At 42.2% G+C, this 27001-nt stretch overlaps 1 protein-coding gene and 1 long non-coding RNA gene across 4 annotated transcripts in view; both read left to right on the top strand.

Moving 5' to 3' along the window:
- Positions 1-27001, top strand: part of LOC310705604 — a 328640-nt gene that overhangs the window by 9798 nt on the left and 291841 nt on the right. The gene's annotated exons all lie outside the window — the stretch shown is intronic.
- Positions 1-27001, top strand: part of DYRK1A (dual specificity tyrosine phosphorylation regulated kinase 1A) — a 125467-nt gene that overhangs the window by 46273 nt on the left and 52193 nt on the right. For all 3 annotated transcript variants that reach the window (XM_083500196.1, XM_083500197.1, XM_083500195.1), the window contains one exon: positions 4571-4652. In XM_083500196.1, coding sequence (XP_083356322.1) covers positions 4643-4652 — 10 coding nt within the window. In that variant the 5' untranslated portion in view covers positions 4571-4642. The remainder of the gene's footprint in view (positions 1-4570; positions 4653-27001) is intronic.

Here is a 27001-nt window from a genome sequence, read left to right as displayed (position 1 = left end):
AAAAAGTGACAGAAGAACAACATCCATTGTGTTTCAGTAATTGCTACTTCCTCTGTGTAAGTGTGCAAATAGCCTTACTTGGATTAGACTTTTTGCAAGAAACCTTAATCCCATGCATAGTTAAATTGTGTTTAATATTGAAGAAAGGCTATGTTGTAGTAGCCTTGGTGTTTGGTTTCAACCATTATTTTAAATTTTTATTTCCTCATTTTTGTTACTATTATTGAGTACTTTCTCCCACTTTAGTTCCTGTGAATGTGTGATCTTTCTGTCATGGGAATTTAATTCTGCATTCATGATACCCTTCTGGCTTGTGATAAGCTGTGGTTGGTTGAAGTATTTTCACTTGCCTTAAAGGAAACATCCTTCATTACAGTGCTGGTGTTGCTTTTCAATCACTTTTTAATCAAGGATTTAATGTATAGTAAAAGCAGAAAACTGTTTAATATCTTATTTTGTACAAACATTTAAATAACAATCTATCTGATCACCTGTGGTAAGAATGCTTTCCATGTATCCAGGAAGTGAAACTTTGTACAAGTTGTTCAGTTCTCCATTTTGAGTAAAAAAATTGATAGGTATGAGTGGGAAGATGGGCAAGTATTTTTTCTGGGCAATATCGTATTTGTGAGTTTGTTTTTATAATTGTTTTCAACAGTGTGAAACAGTTGTGAGGAACCTTTGGTGCTACAGATAATGCTGAATTACAGCTCCCATAATCTTTTGCCATTGGCCATATTTAGTGGGGCTGATGGCAGCTGTAGTTCAGCAACATCTGGAGTCCCAAAGGCTCCCCATTCCTGGTGTAAAAGGTTTAGCGTTATGGACTGTATTTTTGAAATGGATCTGTTTAAAAATTCACTAGGTTTCTCAACTTTTTCTAAATTTCTTTGTCTTGGCTTGTAGGTAAAGCTTTTTAGAAGTTGTAGTACTATTTCACTGATGTTACATATTTTGAATAATGCTATTATCTTATTGTTATCTATAGCTCTTAGAAAAGTTTATCATAATATAAAGGCTGTTTTCTGGCAAAACATACACTACTGAAAATGCCAGTAAAATAAATCTTGCAATTATAAACACCTTGGCTTTTAATGTCAAAAGAATTAAGCATGCTGTTGTTTGTAGCATGCTGCATGGACTTTTTACTAAAAGTAAGTTTGTTAGGAAGGACTGGGACCAGACTGCCCTGAATCCAAAGAAGTATACAACTAGTTTTTCTTGAACAGCAGCCCCCACTTTCCCCTCCTGTATTCCACACTGTGAATGTATTTCAAAATTGAAGGGTTTTTAACACACACACACACACACACACACACACACACACACTGTTCACTACATGCCATAGGGTTTGCCATCCAAAGGTTAAAAAAGAAATCCACTGGATATGTTCAGCTCTTCAGCTTCTTCTACCACCAATCTACTGTTGTTATAATATAGTGATAAGATGCTACATATCCTTTGTTGCTCAGTACCATCATGTTTGTAGGTTTGTAATTTATTTTAAATATTTTATCCAACAGAAAAGGTGTCTTCTGTAGACTGTGTGAAATGACTTTAAAGCATTTTGGTCAGTATCCAGTTAACTTGTCTAATCAGTGGAAAGGTTTACACTTGCACAATGGATCTTCCTTCTCTTATCCCCCTGTGTGCCTCCTAAATCTGTCCTGGGTTCCCCCCTCCCCAGACCTCTGCAACAGATGTGGGGAGGACACAAGACATGTATGAAGAGAGGAGAGGGGGAAGTTCTGTTGCACAAGTGTAGATTCTTGCACTGATGGAACAAGTTAGGTGGATATCCATCCCTTTCTGTGCAAAATAGGTCTAATGAGTAATTAACTGACTATGAGATAAGCTTAATTTGGTTTGTTTATCTAGCATCCACATTTTTCTCAATTAATTTTCCTATTCATAGTGATAACTAATATTTTGGAGTTTACCGGGAATGCTTTGTAGTGTGTTTAAGCAACTCATACTACTCTACATACCATTGTGAAGCTTATGGGAGCTGAACAAAATCTGGAGGGCCACAGGTCCCCAAGCCTCATTCTAGTAAAAGTGACAGTTCTAGACAATAAATTATAACTTAAGAGGAAAATCAGATTCAAACCCTAGAGTTTAGTAGAGTATATTAGCATGCATGTGTGATAAAATGTTGTTGGCATCTGTCTGTCTTAGGAGACAATGGAGGAATGCACCTTGGGGGGTGAAGTCAAAGGTTATGGTGCGGGCTGTGAGTGTAGAGACCGATACAGGAGAGTGATAAAATGTAATTTTCTTAGCAATTCCATAAATAAGAAGGAAGCTTCACTTGCTTAACTAAGCAGTTACCTAAGTTCTTGCTAAATACCTAAGTACTATGATAGTAGTCTATAAGAGTTGTAGCAGATCAATGAGGATTTCATTTTAGTAGGCACTATATATACTTGAATTTATTTATTTTTAAAGTCCCTGTGACTGAGATCTCAGTGTATGACAAACACTTTCAGTAGAAAGTGATTATAATATAATAGATATTTGTTAGTCCATTTCTAATGAAGAATTGGATTCATTGTGTTGTGCCTTTATATTTTTGCCCCATTCTTCTAGTCTGTAAGCTAGTGACTTTATTAACTGAAGTGTGATCAAGGTGAGCTTGAATTCATAAGATGATAGAGTTCAGCCAGGATCTTTCTCATGACTAGGGCTGGGTGATATATTGATGTATCATCCAAAACCTGTTTGAAATCCATATGGTGATATCAGTATCATAATTTTTGATGTGGCAAGATATTGCGAATCATGGTGTGTGTGTGTGCATGCACTATGCAAAAATCACAATGTGGGAAGCCAGCCAGTGCCTCTACATAACTCCATCCTTATTTCAGACACCGTGATATATTGATATATAATGATATTTAGCTGGTGATATATCATGATGTTGAAAACCAGATATTGCCCAGCCCTACTCATGACAAAGGAATGTGCTTGGTCTACAGTCTGGTAAGCAGATATAGGAAGTAGACAGAGAAGCAGAGTGTGGAAAAATAAGTTACATTGTACAGAGCAACATAAATGACCCATCTGAAACTATGGATTAAGGTACGTAAGTTGATTCAGGAAATTATATAGATATTGATAATAGAAAGAATCCTGCATAGGGCGACTATAACATTGTTACCACTTGGAGATGGCTGAAGTATTTCAGTATGACAGCAGCTCCATGTGAAAACCATAATTTCTGAAAGCCACTCTCACTATGTGTATTGTGCTTATTGTGGAGAAGAATGCATGTTGCTGGCATTGAAACTCTCTATATGATTTAGACAGTTTTCTTGATGTGTGGATTTCAAATGCTCTGACCAGGATTTGGAACCATTGCACACAGAATTGTTTCCAGCTATATCAATGTGCTGGTCATTGGCCACACTGTACTAAGTCAGCTGACTGTAATAGAGAATGACCATTCTGGAAGGATGGTTAGCACAGACATAGTCTGGATGAACATTTCTAAAGTAGGGACCATGTTTCAGTTGTAGAGCACATGCTTTGCCTGCCAAAGACACCAGCTTCAATCCCTGGCATCTCATATTAAATAGGATCAGAGAGCAGGTGATGTGTAGTTTCCTAGGGCTACTCCAGTCTTGTCAGGGAGGCTTAAAACCTGCCCCTGTCTCATCTCCTCTCTCTTTTGAATTTTCTTTGTCATTGCCTAAGAATGTGAGGAGGAGTTTGTCATCCTGTTTTGCCTCCTACCCACTGTATACCTGCCATATATAACCCCTATATAGGGATGTAAGGGTGTGATCCCAGGCATTGTCAAAGACTTATGTTAAAGATCCTGGACAACTATTACCAGTCAGAGTAGCCTTCACTAGTGCTAGGCCAAAACTTGTTCCCCAATTTCACATGGCCATTCACTCCTGGAGAATTTGGGAGCTATTTTTTGCACCTTTCATAGGTGCAATGCAAATTTCTCATAACATTTTTAGAGATGCATACATAACTTATTTTATTGTACAATGTGGCCTAGGAAGCCTTTTTTTAAATGTTGTGTAAGTAAAACCACTTTGCTCATTCTGGCCTTTCAGCTTGGCAACACTTCTTGGGGTGACAACATGACGTTGTGTAGTCATGTGGGTGTCCCAGGAAGTGCTGCTAAGCTCTTAAGGTTCTCTTAAAGCTTTTTAAAATCATCATGCACACTCTCAGCCATGCAGGGCTTCCAGTGTGGCAGCACTTCCTGAGTTTCCCACCTGACTATGCAATGCAGCTGGCATAAGAGCTTCATTCTGCTTTTACTTTACACAATGCTTGAAGAAAAAACAGTAAAATGAGGTAAGCACAGCCCCCTCCTTTGAAAACAGGAATAAATTTCTCTGAACTTTGCTCCCACTCTACCCTTTTTGAAAGCATGTTCTGTGTCCTCCCCTTCTCAAATTGTTAAAAGAAAGGCAATTGAAGGTTTTGAACAGCTCTAATCATTACTGGTCTAGATACTCTGACCTGGGATAAGGCAGGTTCCTGTGTTCTTACCCTATTAGATTGTGTCTGAATCCACATAGGTAACTAATGTTTTTTGTGTTCACAGTGTTTGCTGCTGGCCTCTCCCCACATCCCCACCCCCCACCCCACAGGATGGTATGATATTTGAAAGAAGACGATGCATACAGGTAACTCTTTAAGTTTCAAAGTACCTATACGTTTCCTGATTTATATTAATCACTGTATACTTTGATTTTATTAAGTCAGACGTGTAAATAGGCACTATCTTGGTAACCTGTGGCAAGCAAGTCACCAAACAAGAAAGCTTGTCGGTTAACATCACCTGGTTGTACACGAAGCATAATGAGGTGGTAGAATATTTTTATGTATTTAGTTAGCTTTATATTCCACCCACCATGGAAGCCATTGCAGGAAACATGTTTCAGTAAACTAGCACATGAGGTTGAGAAGTTCTACCTCAACCATTTGCTGTTCTGTTCCATTTACATAAAACATTTTTAATTAGGGGATTGATTGATTGATTGATTGATTGATTGTCTGGACTGAAGTGGTATGTTCTGTTATATTGTATCTTTGTGCTACCATTTCATTCTGCTGCATGTTGTGGGCAGGGAAATCAGAAACTCTTGCTTGAGAGGCATAACTTAGATAAAAATGTATTAAAATAGCAAGTTTGGCATCTTGTAAAAGAATGGAAAAATTGTTTCAAGTTATTCAGAGTTTAATCAGCTTGTGAACCACAATAGTTTTATCCCCAGTAACATGGCTTATAGAATAATGTTGGCAAAGATTATTACTTTTCAGATAGTTTTGTATTGCATTTTTATACTGAAAGTAAAGGGCATTCCCATCAACTGCAACCAGCATGGCCATTGGTCAGGGATGATGGCAGCTGTAGATCAACTGCATGTGGAAGGCAAAAGGTTACCTACCTCTACTGTTTATGTATAAACTATATATTGTACAAAAAATGGTTTCAACCATCACAATCCCCCCCGAAGAGTTCTGAATATTATAAAGCTTTTTTTTTCTTTGGCTAAAGTTCTATTTTATAAAACAATTCATAATGAGAAGACAAATGTGTTGGCTTTTTGCAGTATAGTAACGCTGCAGAGAGCTTGCTGGGGAGATCATGCATTAAAAAGAAAGGACTCAAAAATAACTTAAAGAAGGTTTTAATAAGAAAAACAAAAACTCCATTTACACTAAATATGTCAACAACAAACATGACCCAACCACCAACCCATCCCCCAGGGTAATGGGAGAGCTAGGTGCTGCTCCTTATATACTCTACCCAAATGCTGACACGCCTTAATCAAATACAACTCAGCAGCACCTGCTATGTTTCACAGCTGTAAAGCTGGGTCTCATTATCTTGCTCTGGCCCTTGCTCCGGCCCCTTAAAGACATACACATGGAGTGGAACAATTATGAACCTTTACATTTAAAGTAACCATTCAACATTTCCCCTGCGGTTCATCATTGTGGAACAAAAACATAAAGCATACTTTGTACATGTTTTTCATGTGTAACCTTTGGAAGTGCTTTAGTAAAAATGTCCGCAATTTGATTGTCACCTGGAACATATTTAAATACAACCATTTCATCAGCAATTAGTTTCTTTACAAATTCTAAACGTAATCTTAAGACTCTAGTGCGCTGCGTATTGGTCTCTGAACACAGGATAGCAAGTCCGCTCTGGGAATCAAGGTAAACTTTTACTGGTAGTGTTACTTGCATCTGTAGGTCTGCAAATACTTGCAGATACCATTCTACATTACGAGTGGCCTGAACGCATGCACATAATTCACTCTCTGTTGTGGAGAGACAAATAATGGTTTGTGTCTGGGACTTCCATTCAAATGGACAACCGTTATAACAAAACACCATACCAGACACACCCCTGCAATTATTTTGTTCCACTGCATGAGATGCATCGCAGAAAATTTCAAAACCTTTGTCAATTACTTGTTGTAAACTGCAACCTATAATGTTTGGTATGTTTAAGGTACATTACCACTCTCTTAAGAGCAGAGAAACATTGCGTAGTGGGCTTTTCCACAAATTGATGCATCTTTTAACAAAAGCTTAACTGTTTCATATTTTACACTTAGTGAATAACACAAAACATAATCTTCGCCTGGAATTTGTTGAAAGCCCCTAGCAACTAGTCTTGCCTTGTACCTTACAACTTCATTTTTGTCATTCATTTTAACTCTATAAACCCATTTTGAATCAATAAGTCTCATATCTGGGGTTTGTGGTACAAGAGACCAAGTGTTATGCTCTTTTAAAGAAGCTATCTCAGAGTTCATAGCTTTATACCAATTTACAGCTTGGTGCATAGGTAAATTCTGAACATCACTGTAGCTTTTTGGTTCAAAAACCACCTTATTGGCATACACAGTATTAAAATGTTCATCTGCGAAACATTGTGGCTTCTGCCTCTTTCTATCTGAACGTCTCAGTCCGGAAGGAGAGTCAGACTCCTCAGACTTAATGGGACTGAGTGAACTACTAGTTTCAGGTTGTAAATCATCATTGTCAGACTGAAGAGGTGCCTGTAGGCTAAGCTCACGGTCAGAAAACTCAAGAGAATCTAACCTCTCCTCAGGTGCCTGTGACTTTAAATCCTCAAACAAATTATCAGATTCAACAGGCTTTTTGTCTTTTCCCATTAATTCAGAAGCAGCATTTCCTGCTGCTGCTGCTTCTCCCTCTTCTTCCTCAGTATCATTTATACCATCAGTATCTTGGAAAACAGCAACCCCATTCCAATTTACAGTTTGTATCATGCTTCTGGTAATATGAAATTTGCCAGTTGCTGGTATGTAAATTCTGTACGCCCCCTGCTGGTAGCCCATTAATTTTCCCTGAACACTACGTTCACCCAATTTCTGCTTAGCGGGGTAATGCATAATTACATCTGAACCCCAAATACGTAGGTATTTCAGATTAGGGCGTTTTTTAAACAGCTTCTCATAGGGGGTGACATCTAAACCAGAATGGTAACTGCGATTTCTAACATAACAAAAAGCATGGAGTGCTTCAGCCCAAAAGTCTTTGGGCAGATTAGCATCATGTAGATAAGTTTTAACCCCTGCCTGCAGGTCACGCTGCACAACTTCAACAAGCCCATTTTGCCAGGGACTTCGGGGGCAAGATAACTCATGAGTAGTCCCCTGCGCTTCCAGGAATTTCTCAAAATCCTCAGAAACAAATTCCCCGCCCCGGTCAGAAAACAGGTTCTTAATTGGTTTGTTAAAGTGTGTTTTTACCCAGTTGCAAAAAACCTTGTACTTCTCAAATGCTTGGGACTTCTCAGCTATTGCATAAGTCCAACAATATCTACTATACTGGTCTATCAGAGTAAGCCAGTACTTTGAACCTCCTAATGAGGGTGGGAGTGGCCCAACTAAATCACAATGTACACGCTCAAATGGCTCAGTTACTTTCCTATCTGAGCACCTACCCTTGCGTGCAACCTTAATCTTATTCTTGCAACAGGATAGACACTGCATAAAGAATTTACATGGTTTTAAGTTGAGGCCATTGACAATATTCTTTGTCTTAATTACATCAGCAAAATTCAGGTGTCCCAGAATTCTGTGCGCCACGTGGATGCACCCAGAATGTGGCCTTACATTCCTCAACCCCTGGCTTGACTGTGCTGCTCTGCAATTTATAGGCGATTGTGAGTAGGTGCGAAAATACAGTCTATATAAACCATCAGATTCCCGGGCATACAATAGACGTTTGTTCCCCTCAAAAAACTCACACATAGACTTTAAGAAACGCACAGTTATGCCTTGACGGGCAAAGCACCTTACTGACAATAAATTGTCCACTGACGGGCAGTAAATGCAGTTCGCTATTGTAATGTTTAAAGAGTCAAGTTTAACGGTACCCCTGCCAAGCGACTGCAGGACTTGTGAATTGGCTAAATATACATTACCAATTTCCTCTTCGAAAGAAATAAACAAGCTTCGATCATTGCAGATATTTTGAGATGCTCCTGAGTCGACAACAAAAGACTTCCACTTGGCACCTTTAATTCTTTTACGATCTTTAGTCCGAGCGTGAAAAGCTCGCGGCTCGTTTCTGTCTCTACTATACGATGCCGGCTGCTGGGCTGATGACCGTGATTGACGAACAGAAACAGGCTTGGGAGTACTTTGCTTTCTTTTGGATCTGCAGTCCCTTGCAAAATGTCCTTGCTTATTGCAGAACCAACAACGCTTTGCAGCTTTAAATGCAGTTGTATCACCGCAGGTTTGCATATGGCGTTCCTCATTCTTTCTGGAAACAGGAGTGCTTATGGCACAAGCCTCCCTTCTATCCAACTCGCCCATTAATCTTGCCGTTACCCCTTCCACAGTTAATTGTGCTGGTGGAACAGCAGATATCTTGCTAGCTATACCATCAAAGTCCTCATTAAGGGAACAAAGGATGATAAAAACATACTGAATATCAGGTATCTCCATGTCCCTTCGAATTAACTCGCCGCGTATTGCCTCCAGACGTCTCAAGTGTGCTGCCAAATCTCCACCAGGCTGCAACTTCGTCTGGTACAACTGCTTGAAAAACGTCAATGCAGACGCTGACTCTTTTCTAACATGCACTGCTGCAAGACTGTCCCACATTTCTTTGGCAGTTTTCTTATTTCTTATATAGACTACTTGCTGGTCGCTGACTGCCAAATTAATTATCGCCCTGGCTTTTGCATCTCCTTTCGACCAAGCATTAGTTACAGGGTCAGGAGGGTCATCAGTTACATAGGTCCATACTTCTCTAGAGGTCAAAAGCGCCTCCACCCGAAAAGACCATAAACTATAGTTCTCATCTGTCAGCTGTGGGAAGACCAGAGCCTTCTCTGCTTCAGGAACCCGGTCAACCATTCTGGAACTCTTCCAGACCCACATAAACTACGCTAACAGGAGTAGGAGTTTTCAAACCTTTCTCAGAGTCCAAAAATATGCAGTCATCCACTCAGCAGCTGGGCCCATAACCAAAGATGTTGGCTTTTTGCAGTATAGTAACGCTGCAGAGAGCTTGCTGGGGAGATCATGCATTAAAAAGAAAGGACTCAAAAATAACTTAAAGAAGGTTTTAATAAGAAAAACAAAAACTCCATTTACACTAAATATGTCAACAACAAACATGACCCAACCACCAACCCATCCCCCAGGGTAATGGGAGAGCTAGGTGCTGCTCCTTATATACTCTACCCAAATGCTGACACGCCTTAATCAAATACAACTCAGCAGCACCTGCTATGTTTCACAGCTGTAAAGCTGGGTCTCATTATCTTGCTCTGGCCCTTGCTCCGGCCCCTTAAAGACATACACATGGAGTGGAACAATTATGAACCTTTACATTTAAAGTAACCATTCAACAAAATGAAGTGTGTTTTTGGTGAATAGTGCAGAACTGGAAAAGTTTACGGTTCATTGATTATCTTGTGTTTTTGTATATGTAGTTTACAGTGGAGTCTTCTGTCTTTGCTGTCCTGAGATTTACCTTTAAACATCACCTGGAATATTGGATATACAGTGGTGCCTCGCAAGACGAAATTAATTCGTTCCGCAAGTCTCTTCGTCTTGCGGTTTTTTCGTCTTGCGATGCACGGTTTCCCATAGGAATGCATTGAAAATCAATTAATGCGTTCCTAGGGAAACCGCCTTCAGACCAGGTCCGGGGACAGTCTGTCCCCGGACCTCTTCTGAAGGCTGGGGGGGGGGGACGACAAGGGCTTTTCTTCCCACCCCCAGCATTTTAAAAAACCCTGGGACAGCGGAGGACTTCTCCGCTGTCCGGGGCGATCTTAAAATGCTGGCGGGCGGCATTTTAAAATCGCCCCGGACAGCGGAGGACTTCTCCGCTGTCCGGGGCGATTTAAAAGCCCCTGGGAAGGCAGGCATGGGGGACAAAGACTTTCGCCCCCTGCCCGCCTTCAGAAGGTGTCCCCGCCCCCCCTCCCCACTTCGGAACAGCTTTCCGAAGTGGGGCGGCTGGGGCAGGCGACCCCGCCCCCCCTCCCCACTTCGGAACAGCTTTCCGAAGTGGGGCGGCTGGGGCAGGTGTCCCCGCCCCCCCCACTTCGGAACAGCTTTCCGAAGTGGGGCGGCTGGGGCAGGTGTCCCCGCCCCCCCTCCCCACTTCGGAACAGCTTTCCGAAGTGGGGCGGCTGGGGCAGGTGTCCCCGCCCCCCCGCCCCACTTCGGAACAGCTTTCCGAAGTGGGGCGGCTGGGGCAGGTGACCCCGCCCCCCCTCCCCACTTCGGAACAGCTTTCCGAAGTGGGGCGGCTGGGGCAGGTGTCCCCGCCCCCCCGCCCCACTTCGGAACAGCTTTCCGAAGTGGGGCGGCTGGGGCAGGTGTCCCCGCCCCACTTCGGAACAGCGTTTTAAAATGCTGGGGGTCGGGAGCGAAGCGCTGCCGACCCCCAGCATTTTAAAATCTCCCCGCGTCCCGGGGAGGTTTTAAAATGCTGGGGGTCGGCAGCGCTTCGCTCCCGACCCCCAGCATTTTAAAAGGCTGTTCCGAAGTGGGGCGGGGGGCGGGGACACCTGCCCCAGCCGCCCCACTTCGGAAAGCTGTTCTGAAGTGGGGCGGGGTCACCTGCCCCAGCCGCCCCACTTCTGAAAGCTGTTCCGAAGTGGGGAGGGGGGGCGGGGACACCTGCCCCAGCCGCCCCACTTCGGAAAGCTGTTCCGAAGTGGGGAGGGGGGGCGGGGTCCCCTGCCCCAGCCGCCCCACTTCTGAAAGCTGTTCCGAAGTGGGGAGGGGGGGCGGGGACACCTGCCCCAGCCGCCCCACTTCGGAAAGCTGTTCCGAAGTGGGGAGGGGGGCGGGGTCACCTGCCCCAGCCGCCCCACTTCGGAAAGCTGTTCCGAAGTGGGGAGGGGGGGGCGGGGTCACCTGCCCCAGCCGCCCCACTTCGGAAAGCTGTTCCGAAGTGGGGAGGGGGGGCGGGGACACCTGCCCCAGCCGCCCCACTTCGGAAAGCTGTTCCGAAGTGGGGAGGGGGGCGGGGACACCTGCCCCAGCCGCCCCACTTCGGAAAGCTGTTCCGAAGTGGGGCGGGGGGGCGGGGACACCTGCCCCAGCCGCCCCACTTCGGAAAGCTGTTCCGAAGTGGGGCGGGGGGCGGGGACACCTGCCCCAGCCGCCCCACTTCGGAAAGCTGTTCCGAAGTGGGGAGGGGGGGCGGGGTCACGGGGAGATTTTAAAATGCTGGGGGTCGGCAGCGCTTCGCTCCGGACCCCCAGCATTTTAAAAACTCCCCGGGACAGAGACTTCTCTGCTGCCCCTTGGAGATTTTAAAATGCTGGGGGTCGGCAGCGAACGCTTCGCTCCCGCCCGCCAGCATTTTAAGATCGCCCGGGGCAGGCGGGGGGAAGGCAGGCGGGGGGGAGCAAAGACTTTTGCCCCCCGCCGGCCTTCAGAAGAGGTCCTCTTCTGAAGGCCGGCTGTGGGCAAAAGTCTTTGCTCCCGACCGCCAGCATTTCCCTATGGGCTTTCGTCTTGCGATGCAAGCCCATAGGGAAATTCGTCTTGCGAAGCGCCTCCAAAACAGAAAACCCTTTCGTCTTGCGGGTTTTCCGTCTTGCGAGGCATTCGTCTTGCGGGGTACCACTGTATATTTTTTAAATTAGCAAGATGGTTTTTCTCACATCTTTTCCACTTACCTCTTCTCCACCTTTTTCTTTTGCTTAAAAGTGTGTTAAAAAAGTGTTCACACTTCTTGACGCATCAGATGGACAAAAGTGAACTTGAACACACAAGGCAGTGATGGCCAGCAACTTGGATGGTTTTAAAAAAGGATTACAGGCTAACAGTGGTCACCAACCCTGATGGATACCTTTTTTCCTCCAGTGTTGGGAGAATTTAGCACAGCAGCTTGCCCCACCCCCTTCCCGCATGACACAGCTACTTTGCTATAGAAGGACTTAGGTTTACAATCAGATAATTTTTTTTTGAAAGATGGGTATCATTTTTCATGTGCTGAATCCTAAAGTTCCAGAATAACGTGTCACATTGTATCTTTTTAGCTCTTTCACAGAATGATCGTAAATATATTCTCTTTATAATGTTTTTTCTTTTGTGTTTATCTAAAATAGAGTGGTATGTGCATATGTATGCACAGACACACATTTTTTTTGGGGGGGGCGGGCGGCACGAAGCCTATTGGCATCATCATAGTGGAGCAATCAACATTTTTTTAAAAAAAGTATTAACTTTAATTTTTTATAATGACAAATTCATTGAGCTCTTGGCCACAAAAAAGCTCTTGGGGGCCAGATGTGGCCTATCAGCCACCTGTTAGGCACACCTGGTCTAACCTCTTGTTGAAACTATAGCTGATTCTTGGGGAGATCCTTCTTGCCTTTGGAGCTGTCGGCTAGAACTACTAGTCATAACAGAGGCTTGCTTGCTGGCTATTTTTCAAGGTGGAAGGAAAGACCTCACTAAAAAGGAAGACTAGCAATGAAGAATTTGAGTACCTTGCAAACAGGGTGAATGAATTTTAAAGTAATTTTAATTTTAAAAGGCTATCATTAAGAGAGAGAGAAATCATGTTTCCCGTTTTGAAATTGGTTTTCAAATAAATTGAATAAAGGCTCTAACTAGATTGATAATTGAAAATATTTTATCACTCAGTCCATCTCCCTTTTCCACAAGATTTCAGAATTGTATCTGAGTGAGGGCAATCATGAAATTACCGTATTTTTTGCACCATAACACTCACTTTTTTCCTCCTAAAAAGTAAGGGAAAATGTCTGTGCGTGTTATGGAGGGAATGCCTACGGGTGGCATGCCTATGGATTTTCCTCCTCTAAAAACTACGTGCGTGTTATGGTCGGGTGCGTGTTATAGAGCGAAAAATACAGTAATGGATTTCTGTTTCGCTTTTTCTGTATACTTGCAAGGGCACTAAGCAAGATCACTCATTTGAAGTCTAGTGCTGTAATCCTATGTGCATTTACTTGGAAACATGAACCATTTGACTCAGTAGTGCATATTTTCAAGTCAGTCATGGATGGAGTTAGGTGTAAGATTGGCCAGAACTTTCAAACTGAACTTATTTTAAGAACCCACGTAGAGGGCAGATAATAGAGAATTGCTCAGGTGCATTTGTTGGATAATCCTAATGAGATACAGGACAAAAAGTTTGGGATTTATTGACTGGGTCCAGTAGAAAGCCAGTATGATAACTATAAACACTACATATTTTATTCATATTTTGCATATCTCTGCCTTCATATTTTGTGTGTGTATCCATATTTTACATTTATAAATACTCGTCCTCAAAAGCCAGAGATTTCCTACCATTTTTCCTTTTACATAGAAAAATAGTCTTTGTTTAATGCTTTATTAGCTGATCATACATTAATTTGTGCTTGCAGCCCTACTACTTCCACAGGAGACCTAATTTCCTTGTTCCATTTTTCCACTACATATTTTTGGGCTATAGGCTATAGGCCTGTTGCTGTGTTTATAATCCTCAGGTAGGTGAAGCATTTTGTGATTAAAAAAAAGGTATAGAGCTTGCTAAGGTTTGGGACAGTCAGCTCCAAACATGGTATCCTTGGAGAACTTAGTGTGTCCCAAGAAAGAAATTAATGAAAATAGAGGCTCCTATAAACCAAAACTACTCATCTAAAGATATGGCTGCATGTTCTGTGTTTGCTTCTTTTTTGTAAGGAGGCTCGCCAAAACCAGAGGTTCATTTACCTAGTGGGTGGACTCTTAGAGAAAGGGTAATCATTACTCCTTTGGAGAGAGCAGGTTAGAGTGAAATATACTTCTGAATTTAATTAAAAAAAATAAGAATGCTTTGGCTGTTAGACACTTCAGAAATATTGTTTTATTCAGAATTTATTTATTTCCAAGTGTTGTTGGTGAGACAAACTCAGCAGCTGGCAATAGTGGCAGTAGTACTTTAAGTCAAGTATCAAAAGTAATGACTGTACTTGATTGTTTTGGCTTCATACATTTGCTATCTTTAATGGAGAGGAAACTTCCTACTGTGAGGTGTTTGGGATTTGTACTCATTGAGAGTTAAGAAAACTAACAGTTTATTAAGTGTAAGTCTTGACTAATGCACAATAAGACATTGGTTACCTAATAAACTTAATATATAAAATCCTAAATCTGAGCATTTATGACTTCAGTTATGACAGATTGTACTGACAGTAAGCTTTATCTTAATATAATTCATTTTGATACTTTATATTAAGGCTTTACTTAAATATAATATGAAATTCAGAAGAATATGAATCTGTCAAAGCTGTAAATACCAGTGTCTCACATGCCATGGCAGGTCTTCAGATTTGTTTGCTTCTGTTTAAAACCTATGCATATTTAATTGAGGGAAAAGAGGAAGATAGAGGGATTTATGCATGCATGCCAATGATCTCTTGATTGACAATTCTTGGTTGCACTAGTCCTTCATGCAGAAACAGCTTTACAGGTTATATTTAAATGAAACAAGCAACACAAGAAATTATTATTTTTCTCCCCAGTACATACTTTTTGTTTTATTTTGACTGTTTGAGAAACATATAGTTAGACAATTCCTGATCTAAATTATAAAATGTAAATTTATCTCTAGATTATGATTTAGGCTGTAAACCTGTACCTACTTAACCTTAGAGTAAGGCCTAATGGGTACACATATATAGGATTGCAGCCCTTAGCCGCTTAGCTTATTGGCAGAACTATCATTTAGGCTTCGTTTTCAGGACTGAATTTTTCATTGGTTATTGTAAATCAGTGCACTCCCATAGAATATAGGGCCATGCTTGCAGCAATAAGAGAATAGGCTACTGTTAAAGCATCATGCTTTATCCTTTATTTGGTAAAAGCTCAAATTCAAAATACCTAGCTGAAAATGTAGAAGAAAAATACTGTCTCTTTCCACATGCTGATAATAAATATTGCAAATAATAATTGTAATATCTATACATATTAGATAATAAAACAAAGCCTTGTTGTGTGAGACAAGTCTCTAGCTAGCCAAGCTTCCTGTTTCTACAGAAGGCTAGTTGCAGACCTTTAGAGATGGTTGAAATATTTTGGCATCTATATAATGCCAGCAAAAAATGCCTCTTCATCATTAAGAGTTAATAAATCCACTCAGCTCATGAATGTAGGTGGAGAATCCTTTATCCTCTGACAACACATTACAAGTCACCACACATCCATTGAATTGCACACTGTTCCTCCGTGCTTATTTCCTAGCACCAACCAGTGAAATCAAACTGCTGGTATATTGTTGTTATACAAATCTATGGTGCAACCACATTCAGAATACTGTGGTCGTCTCATCTCAAAAATGGTTTTGTAGATAGAGGAGGAAAAGGTTGTAGAAAAGGACAACCAGAATGATCAAGGGGATGGGAAAAGATAACAGTATTTGGGACTTTTTAGTTTAGAGAAAAGAACCTGTGGATATCCAATGAAGCTGAATGTTGGAAGATTCACGACAGATAAAAGAAATCACTTTTTCATGTAGTGCATAGTTAAACTACGGCACCCGCTCCCACGGGAGTCAGTGATGGCCACCAACCTAGATGGCTTTAAAAGAGGATTATACAAATTCATGGAGAAGAGGGTTATTAATGGCTATTAGCTGTAGTCTGCTTCCATCATTGGAGACAGCAGTGCTTCTGAATACAGTTGTTGGAAACCACAGGAAGAGAGAGTGCTCTTGTGCTCGAATCCTATTTGCAGGTTTCCCACAGGCATCTGTTTGGCCACTGTGAAACCAGGATGTTGGAGGAGATGGGCCATTGGCCTGATCCAGCAGAGTCTTCTTATGTTCTTACAGGGATATCCCAAAGACCATAAATTTGGTTGCAAAGACCAACCAAAATGCAGGAACCACTGCACATCATGGTATTCCGTGTAGCAAGCACGTACCATATAGCTTGGACATTTCATATCTGAACTACTAACAATATGATGCCTCTAATTAGCCAGCTCTATACAGTGGTACCTCGGGTTACATGTGCTTCAGGTTACATACGCTTCAGATTACAGCTCCACTAACTCAGAAATAGTGCTTCAGGTTAATAACTTTGCTTCAGGATGAGAACAGAAATCGGGCTCCGGCGGCACAGCAGCAGCAGCAGCAGGAGGCCCCATTAGCTAAAGTGGTGCTTCAGATTAAGAACAGTTTCAGGTTAAGTACGGACCTCCGGAACGAGTTAAATACTTAACCTGAGGTACCACTGTATTCCATAGAGGCTAGACTAGTAGAAGTAAGGATTTTAAAAACAGTGCTTGCTTTCTAGGGTTGCTTGCCATCCCACTCACTTATTTTGTTCAGAAAACTAGTTAAACCTATATTGCTTTTTAGGGTTTTGATGGATAAATATTTCTCCTTATTGTCTAATTGTATTTACATTCTACTGTGTTTAACAAGTTATAATAATTATGATAAAAAACTGTGGGTTGAAAACTATGTTAACTTAATTGTGTAATAGATTGTTTTTTATACTTCAAGCTTTTTTGTTTCATCCCCCCCCCCTTGTAAAACATTTGAGGGCCATGCACAGTGGTGCCTTGCAAGACGAAATTCGTTCCGCGAGTTTTGTCGTCTTGCGATTTTTTTCATCTTGCGAAGCACGGTGTCGGGAAAGTTTTGGAAAAGCTTCAAAAATCACCAAAGTCTTTAAAAACCTCAAAAAAGGCTACCACACCGCGTTCTGTGAGTTGCTCCTCGAAGTCAAGTCGCAACTGTATTAACGGTGTTAAGAAAAAGGAAACAAACTTGCAAAACGTTTCCGTCTTGCGAAGCAAGCCCATAGGGAAAATCGTCTTGCGAAGCAGCTCAAAAAACAAAAAACCCTTTCGTCTAGCGAGTTTTTTTGTCTTGTGAGACATTCGTCTTGCGAGGTACCACTGTATATATAAAAGCAGTCTCAAAATGTAATAAATAAAATAGCTCTAGGTGCCCAAGGTGGATTGTGAGCTTCAAAATATTTTTATTTAAATACTGAAAGTAAATGTCGAGGTCCTATGTATAAGTATGCTTTACTGAAAGTGAAAAAGCTATTGGAAAACAAGTAATAAAAACAATGCTTGCTCTTGTGGAAGGTGTAGGTGGGACTGAGGTGACTTGTTTCCATTAGGGTACTTCCAGGAGTGAAGTTTTCCTTTCTGAGATGCATGTGGCTAACAAAGAAATCAAAGTATATGAGTATTTAAAAATTGCCCTTCATTCAATGTGCGTGACAATATTTTGATTATAGCTGGAGATGACAAACTGTGGAATGATAGATGTCTGGAATGTTGAGATTGGAAATTTCTGAGCAGCTGTGTGACTTTTTAAAGTTATTTCTATTTTAAAACTCAGACAGCATAATAATAGTTCGTTATTTTGAAATTGTTGACCAAAGTATTATTGCCAACATGAGAAAGAGAAGCTATAGCAGCCATTATTTCTGACAGTATATTAAAATGTGCTGGGCATTCTACAGTACCAAGACATGTTTTACTTGCTAAAATGCCTTTCATTGAAGTGCCCGTTCCATGAAAACCAACCAAGCTACTTCACTTGCCCACATTCAGATGTAATACCAAACCATGCTTTGTTAGCTCAATAGTCTCCAACCGTTTCAGATCCAGGGCCCAATTTTTATCCAAACAACCAGTTGGGTACCAATTTCTTAATTTTTCACTATATATTTGCAGTGATGGTAGTGCTGCTTGGTCTTGAAACAGGCTGGGACCTGAAAAAGAGTTCTGATCCAAAAGTTGAAGACCTAATGGTTTAGCTCAACACTGGATTGTTTAGACATCTGAACCCAACCAGGCTAACTAACTACTGATTCCAGGTCTGCTAGTGTTTCTGTAGGCACATATGCATGCACATGTGCTCACAGAAAAGCTAGTATGTAGTGGGAGGGAGCCAGTTGGATTGGGCTTTAGGGCCCTACCAAGTGATTGAAGGCAGGCACAATGTCTTAGGAAGCAGGTGACTCCCAGGATGCACCATGTCACTTCAGTCTGTCATTTTCTTGCTTTGACATAGGCAGGTCTGTCTTTCCTGCTTGATTTGCTGTTTTCTCTCAAGCTTTTCCTCTGTTAAGGCTTGTTTTTCCATCCGCCCCCCTCTAATCTGTCTGTGTATGTGAATGGGGTCTGGTATGGCCTCCTTCCGCACCTCCCATGTGGGTGTATGGTTGGTCTTGTCTCTCCTTTGTTACTCTGGCTGTCATTTGGGTTGTTCTCCCACTCTTTCTTTTCTCTTTCTACTTCCTACAACTGCCCAAACAAGCAGGCCATCGTCTCTTGCCAGTTGGTAAGGCTATGTGGATCCAGGGTGTGGTCAATGTGTCTTTACAGAAGTGAGGGATCCCAATTGCCTTGAAAGAGATGTTCAGCTTTACATGCTTGGCATTTTAATTTAAAAAAAATAAAAAAGGACTGAAAAGGGGACTGGCATCCAGTAAAAAAGTCATTGGCAATCCCAATGTGTTTTGACTTTATATGATTTTGACTTTAGGTGCAATCCCTGGAACGTAACCCCTGCATAAGTTGCAGACTTACTGTACCACTTTTGCGGGGTAAGGTGGTAAAGAGGGTTGTAGTGCAACAACTGCAAATACTCTTGGGTGAAACAGATTATTTTGACCCATTCCAGTTTGAATTCAGGCCTACATATGGAACTGAATTTTCCTTGGTCACTCTGACCTTTATTGGGAGAAGGATGACAGAAGTGTGACTATTATTCTTACTTTATCTCTTGATGGCTTTTGATACCCTTGACCATGACATCCTCCTGAGCTGACTTAGTTTTCCAACCACCCTAAGATAATAATCTCACTATTTCCAGGAACTGTTTTGGTAATGCAATTGAGTGATTGTATTTTGGTCCCCTGGCTGTTGTGCTGAGGAGTGCCGCAGGATAGCATTTTTTTTTTATTTTTTTTTATAAAATTTTTATTGGGTTTTCTGCTTTTATAGAAACAAAACACACACAAAAAAGAAACACAAGACAAAAACATGTATAAAGTCAGCAAATCCCCGTTTCATAACCTTGTTCCCTGACTTCCCCCCACCCCCCCTCGTGCATCCCAGTTCCCAAGATTATATCAGCAAGTTGGTATTTCTCCTCTTAACCATCTTATTCATCTTATTGCCTCTTTTATAATAAAAAATTAATTTTCCTAAGTTGGACTTAAGTTCTCTTCCATCGATTTTTCATTTTATCTTAATTAAAAGTCATATTAACCAAACCTAAAAGTCTTAAGAGTTTTTAAGAATCTCCTCTTCCCTCCCTCCCATCCCCGGTTTTTGTCCCTTCCCAATAAAAATCCAAAGTCGAGATTCTCAGCCTGGGTTCCTCACGTCCGAGGCTTTCAAGTCTCTTTCAGTCCCTCTCCGCCTGTCTTGTTGGTAGTCCTTTATATCAGTCGTCGAGTCTGGAAAAAGTTCTTTCACCATCAAAATATATTCTCTTCCCACAAGGAGATTTGAAAGTAACTGCTGAAAAATTTCCACAAAGCCTGTGTCTTGAAAATCAGAGTCCAAACGGAGGCCCCAATCATATTTCTTTATTTTAAGTTCCTGTATTCCATATTGTCCCGGGACCTCCTCCTTCTTCTTCTGTGTCTTTCGCAGACTTGTGGTAGATATGTTCCCAGAGTCTCCTTGCTTGTGTTCCACAGATGTCAGCTTTTGGTTGTTGCTTCCCAAGGTTACTTCCTCTTTTTCTTGTTGTTTAGTCTCTTCCACCTCTGTAGATATTGTTTCCCATTCAGCTGTGGATTCTTTCTCATTCAGGTCCTCAATACAAACAGCAGAGTTGCCTGTTCCCAAGGTCATAGTCACAAGTTGTTTATTCATGGCCAAGCTCTGCCCTTGTAAGATTCCCACCAATTGAAACATCCTTTCGATTTCCGCTAGTAACTTTCCTTCCACAGCCATTGTATCCATTGTAGTTTCACGGAGTTCCCCCTAGGGGGAATCTAGTTACTTATTAGTCTTTTCTCCAACAGTCCTTTAACTTATTATTATTACTTTGTTTCCAACGATTTTGGCTCAATTATAACTCGTCTTAGTCCAGAGGAATCTTAGATAGCGATTTTTCCACTTTAAACCGCCCGTTTGACAGCTTTGACAGCTGTCAAACTCCGCAGCTCTTACACAGGCACAAAGGCAGGACGTTCCCGAGCCCGGGAGGGGGGGTTGTTTAAAACAAAAAGAAGGTTTCCAAAACTCCACTCTCCAGCCCAAAATTTCCTTTAGCTAAATCTTGAAAGATAATGTCCTTTTTAACTCACCCCACCAAGGGTAGGCTCTCCAGCTTAGCTCTTATGTCATTGCTTAGATCGTCTGCAGGGGGGGGGGTGCGGACTTCCTTTTAGCACACACCCCGGTCGTCTCCAATTCAGGGTAAAACTTTTTTAAAGTCCCAATCTGTCTTACTCACGGGTGATTCTTTCAGTCCAAATTTTCAAGGAAGGAAGTCAGCGCTCTCTGGTCATGGCTCGCGGCTTCGCTCCACCGAGGTAGCGATCGACTCTCAGTGCCACGCCACCCCCGTATCCTCTCCGCAGCCTTTAAAAAGGCTCTTCGTGAATCAGGGGGGGCGCTTAAGGCACCCGCCGAGTCTTCAGTCCGCAGGCTTCCGCGCCTGCGGTTTCTAAGGGTCCCCGCGTCGCCGGCGCGGCAAAGACCCGTCCTCGGTAGAGCCGATTCCCTCCGCAGCTCGGAGGGAATCCGCCATTTCCAGATCGCGTCAACCCAGAAGTAGCATTTTATTTCCAGTGCTATTTAACATCTGTATGACAGCCATGGGAGTGGTCTTTAGCAGTTTTGGGTCATAGTGTCATTAGCATATTTCTTTGTAATATCTGAATTAGTAGAGTCCATGCACATGCTGGCCAACCAGTGCCTGGATTTGGTAGTGGACTGGATGAGGGCCTACAACCAGAGTCTGAATCTGGGCAAGATGGCAGCCCTTGTGAATGGGTGGTTCACAAGTCTGGATATTTGGTCAATTGCCTGTTTTGAATGGGGTTGTACTCTTCCTGAAAGAGCAGGTTCATAATCTGGGGGTGCTCTTGAATCCATCTGTTGTTAGAGGCCCAGGTGACATCTGTGGCTATGAGTGAATTTTACCAACTTTGGCTGGTAAGAGAGTTTTCTATGGCTGTTTCAAGACCTGGAGAGCCTGTCCACTGTATTCTATGCTCTGATTGGTTTATTGCAATGCACTCTTATGTGGGGCTGCTGTTGAGGTTGGCCCAGAAGCTGCACGTAGTGTGAAATGTGATGTCTTGACTACACTGGGTCAGGTTATCTTTGACATATTATGCTGCTGTTGAAAGGATTGCACTGGCTGCCAGTTAGCTACCAAGCTAATTTCAAGGTGCTAGTACTTGGGTAAAAGCCCAGTACAGCTTGGGACAAGGATAACCAGACGATCATCTCACCCCTTACATACCCAATTGTTCACTGCATTCTGCATGAGAGGATACCATTTTATAGGAATTGGGACTTAAGTGGCACTTGCCCTTTGGAATTGCCTCATGAAGAGTTGGACACGACTAAACAACAACAACAACAACAACAACAACAACAACACATATTAGACAGGTACCATTTCTGTTGTCTTCTTGGTGCCTATGAAATAACTTCCACGCTTAGTAAGTCTTTTATGTGGATATCTTTATCCTAGTCTGCATCTGTATTGGATCTTTTTAAATTGCTTTTATGTATAGAATTGTATTTAATTGTTTTACAGTGGTACCTCAGGTTACATACGCTTCAGGTTACATACGCTTCAGGTTAAAGACTCCGCTAACCCAGAAATAGTGCTTCAGGTTAAGAACTTTGCTTCAGGATGAGAACAGAAATCGGTACAGGTTAAGCTAAAGTGGTACCTCAGGTTAAGAACAGTTTCAGGTTAAGTACGCACCTCCAGAACGAATTAAGTACTTAACCTGAGGTACCACTGTATATATGGATTTGTTTGTTTTTACAATTCTATGGAGAAAAGGGTTCACAAAGACTTTGTGAGGAGTATTTAGTAGTGGGAGAAACCCTTAGGATGGCATGTTGCTTAGGGGCATGCTAGTAGTGGTTGATAATCTCTTGGAAGGAGAGTGTTGTGTTTCTCACCCCATTTCTGTGGCTAGTTAATGTGATAGAACTGATGATACGGTGATAGCTTGACTTTGCAAAGGTCCTCAGTATAGCAACTAGGTGTTCATAGGAAATGGTAGTAAAACAAGCCAACATTAAGCAAAACAAAACATGGCTTGTTTGAATGAGCCTGGTCCTGGCTTGTTTAGCAAAAATGTTAAAACAAATTATGGTTTAGTGTTAACATCCAACGTCGGTCATTTCCCTCCCTTCTGTTACTTAGTTAAAATGTTAAACCTAGAAGATGGCAACTAACCATAATTTCCTGTTTCCCTCCAAATCAGGAATCTATGGTTACAACATTTGGAAGAAACTAGGATCTTTAACGTCAAGCTGTGGTTTAAGATTTGGCTTTTTGTAAAACTGGTAACCACTGCTTCCTAATTCAAGCAAATTGGGAAGCTATATTTAGTTGGAGATCTCAAGGTTTAGTTGAGGTGCACCAACTTACTGAAGTAGATATTTGAAGAAGACTCTTTGCTCATGGTCAGATAATTGAGGAGCATCTTCCATTTATATCTGAGGTGTTAAAACTTATGTTCTTTGTGTAGCACAAATTACCTTTTTAGAAAAATACAGACAAACCACAGTTACATATACTTTTGATTTTAATTTTTATTGGCTTTAAGACAGATCTTGCATTCCATTTGCTTACTTCTACAAAATATGTTATGCTTGTCCAAATGTAAAATATTATGGAATCATCCAGCTATCCCTTAATTTCCTTTACATGTGTAAATCCCAGCTGTGCCCCAAGCACACACAAGCCCCTTTCTGAGGCTGAAGCCAGACGGATTCCTTCACCACTATATCCTGAGGACTAGAATAACATGTGCATATTCATATAATATGTGGCTGATAAATAATGTTTTGAGTAAGTATACATAGACGGATGGTAATATGAGGGCTTACACAAAATCATAACTAAAAGCAGTTTAAACGCCACAAAATTAGCAGAAAAGATGCTTGGCACATATTTATAAGTGAATATGCTTAGGTTATAGTGTAAAAATAAAGAATTGATGAACACAGGTTTTTAGCATAACAGTCTGGCAATTGTATAGGTATTGGGAGGAACTGGGAATGCATGATGCACTGGGTTCTTGTCTGGGAAAAAGCAACATCAGGGCAAGAAGTTGTCACCAGGGGAAGATAGATAGATAGATAATATTTATTACGGCCATAGGCCCATACAGGTAAAAACAACACATAAGTGACAGCTTGTGCCATGGGGAAAAGAAAAAACAGTCGCTAAAACACCACTATAACAATAAAATACTATAAGATGGAAAGGCATGCTACGCCTTAATTAGCTTGTAGCGCTCCTTGGCGTCGCTTTTGGGAGAGGACAGCGACCAGGAACCTAGCCACTTTCAGGGTCGTGTGGGAGTCTTTATCCTGCAAGATTTGGGTAAGGTGGAATTTTGGTGGGGTGCCCTCTAGTTTCTGTATGATTGATCCCAACAAATTTGCCCGTGGCACATTGAACAGGGGGCAAGTGAACATAATGTGCTGGAGCGACTCCGGCGTCACCTTATCACATTCGCACGTGGCGGGGACTTGGCCCTTTGAGAATCTATGTCTCAGGACATTGGAGGGGAAAACGTTGAACCTCGCTTTGGTGAAGGCCAGTCTATGGGCAACAGTCGAAAGGGAGGAGAGGTATGATGGAACGCAATAAGTTAAAGTGATACCAATGTTCTGGGGTGAACAAACACCTCCCCCCAGCGTATAATTTTGCTGCAAGTCGATGTCATCCAGTCTTTGACGGATCAGTCTTTGAGCAGTGATTTGATCTAGTTTTAGGGAATCTGAGGGAGAGATTCCATAGCTCAGGAGTTTGGCATGAATTTTACTAGTCCAAAGGCTGGAGAATTCATCTCGCCATAAGCATTGGACAAGGTAATGGTTTGGTAATCTATGCCACAATGATAACCAGTAATTGAAGACTTGCTTCCACAGGCAAGTTTCTAAGGATGCGATCTTCAATTCTAGTCGCATGGCTGCGTTGCTTACGCACAGGGGGAGCATTAGGAGCCGGCGTAGGAATTGGCTTTGCAGAGTCTCAAGGGGAGCAAGATCTGTCATCACGGCCCAGAGCGGGGCAGCATAAGCAAGCACTGCAACCACTTTTGCCTTGAACACCTTTAGGGCCGAGGGAACATGCAGAGCTCCATCCGAAAAGAAAAATCGGAGGAGCGCATATGACAGGGTTTTGGCCTTGTTAAGTAGGTGTTGAATTTGAGCTTTCCATCCCAAGTTGTATTGAAAAATAACTCCTAGATATTGAAATTTTAGGACTTGCTCTATTTTTGCTCCACCAAGCTTCCATTTGTATAATCTCCGGCTTCTGGAGAAGATCAGAATCTTGGACTTAGCATGGTTGATGGTTAATTGGTTGAGTTGGCAATACGTGGCAAAGATCTTCAGAGCTCTGGTTAGTCCAACACGTGTATAAGATAGAATTACCGCGTCGTCCGCATATAAAAGGAGTGGGCAGCGGTAATCCGCTAGTCTAGGCGCGTGTGTACTTGGAGATGAGTTAACTAGGGGTGCTCGCATGTCGCTGATGAAAAGGTTGAATAGGCAGGGAGCCAATATACATCCTTGGCGCACTCCCTTGTTTATTGGTATCGAATTTGTGAGGTCGCCCGCAGGAGTAAGTCTCACTCTGGCAAAGGTACCTTCGTGGAGCTGACTTATGAGCCATAAGAGTCTTCTATCAATGCCCTGTTTCGCAAGTTTCTCCCAAAGAATATTTCTAGGAACGCTGTCAAAGGCTGCCTTTAGATCTAAGAAGGCAGCACAGAGGTTGCCCCGGGGAGGGGAGGAGTACTTCCGTGCCAGATGATAAAGAATTATTGCATGATCTGTTGTAGAACGTTTAGTTCTGAACCCTGCTTGTTCGTGGCCAATCTGGTTAGTCTCATCTACCCATCGCAATAATTTAGTCAGCAAAAAGCTGGCATAAATTTTCCCTATGATCGAAAGGAGGCTGATGTTGCGGTAGTTTTCCGGCTCCGTTGGAGAACCTTTTTTATGAATTGGTACTATAATGGCCTCCTTCCATATTTTGGGGATGAGACCGGAAGTGTTGATTGCATCGAAGGTTTTGGCCAAGATGCCGGCCCACCATTTTGGGTGTAGTTTGATGGCTTCAGCAGGGATCAAGTCGGGCCCAGGGGCTTTGCCCGGTTTCAGCTGAGCTATTAGCTTGGCTATTTCGTCAGGATCGGTGGGAGGCCAGATAGGTAGGTGGGTAAACAGATGCATCAGATGGTCGGAGGGAGCATCTGCCTGTGAAAAGCATTTCTTCAGGAACAATTCCCATGTCGGTGCAGAGATGACTGCCCTTGGGTATTTCCTCACCCTTCTGTTAATCAAAGACCAGAATTCCCTGGATCTGTGTGGTTTTGAAGCAGTAATCAAAGCCTGCCAACGATTATGTTGCCACTCACGCTTGGCGGTTTTCTGCGTGCGTTTGTAGACTTGCTTGGCTTGGGCATAACTAGCTGGCAGAGTAGATGCATCGGAGATCTTATATACATTATATATAGCACGGAGGCGCTGTCTTGCTTGTTTGCACTGAGAATTATACCAGGGGGCACCGTGAGTATACTCGATTCGATTTAAATTTTTGGGTGGTAACCTAAAGAAGGACGTAAGATCAGTCGTATGATGGTGGAAGCGCTTCAACACTATGCTATGCTCGTCTGAGGCAGAGCCTATGTTGGAATGGGGCCTGAGGATTTCTTACCAGGGGAAGACAAAATATAGGCAGCCAGTTATAAAAGGCTCTCCTGAATTTGAATTGAGAAAGTGAAAGTGATGAAAAGAGCAGCTGGTATGAGATAGAAAAAGAAAGGAAACGTGTGAGTATATCAGGGCCCAGATGATCTAGATTGGACCACTTGAGGCAAAGTTGGGGGTCTCCTGTGCAGGCAAACTAAGAGATCAGTACAAGCAAGAATCAGTGTCTTTGTATACTTACTCTATTGGTGGGTGGACTCCTATGGACTTAATAAATGAATATCTTTAAATAGGGTAGTAGGATGTCTGCTGAAAGTTTCTAATTCAAGATCTCACTACAAAATCCTACACTAATCGGTCTAACACTGTAAGAAAAGAAGGGTGAAAGCCAAGCGCCTTCTGCCAACTCAGCACAGGATAGTCATTACCGTATTGGCCTGAATATAAGCTGCACCCGCAAATAAGTCACACTTTTAAAATTAATGGGGGGGGGGAGAAAAAAGGCAATACTTGAATATAAGTTGCTCCCTTAAAATTCCGCACACGCTCATACCCGTAAATGGCAAATGTAGAAGAAAATCCTACGGGTACTAGAGAGGACC

The sequence above is a fragment of the Podarcis liolepis genome, assembly GCF_965112155.1.
Source record: "Podarcis liolepis genome assembly, chromosome: 4".
Lineage (NCBI taxonomy): Eukaryota > Metazoa > Chordata > Lepidosauria > Squamata > Lacertidae > Podarcis > Podarcis liolepis.
Note: the sequence above shows the minus strand (reverse complement) of the source record. Positions and strands in the feature narration are given on the sequence as shown.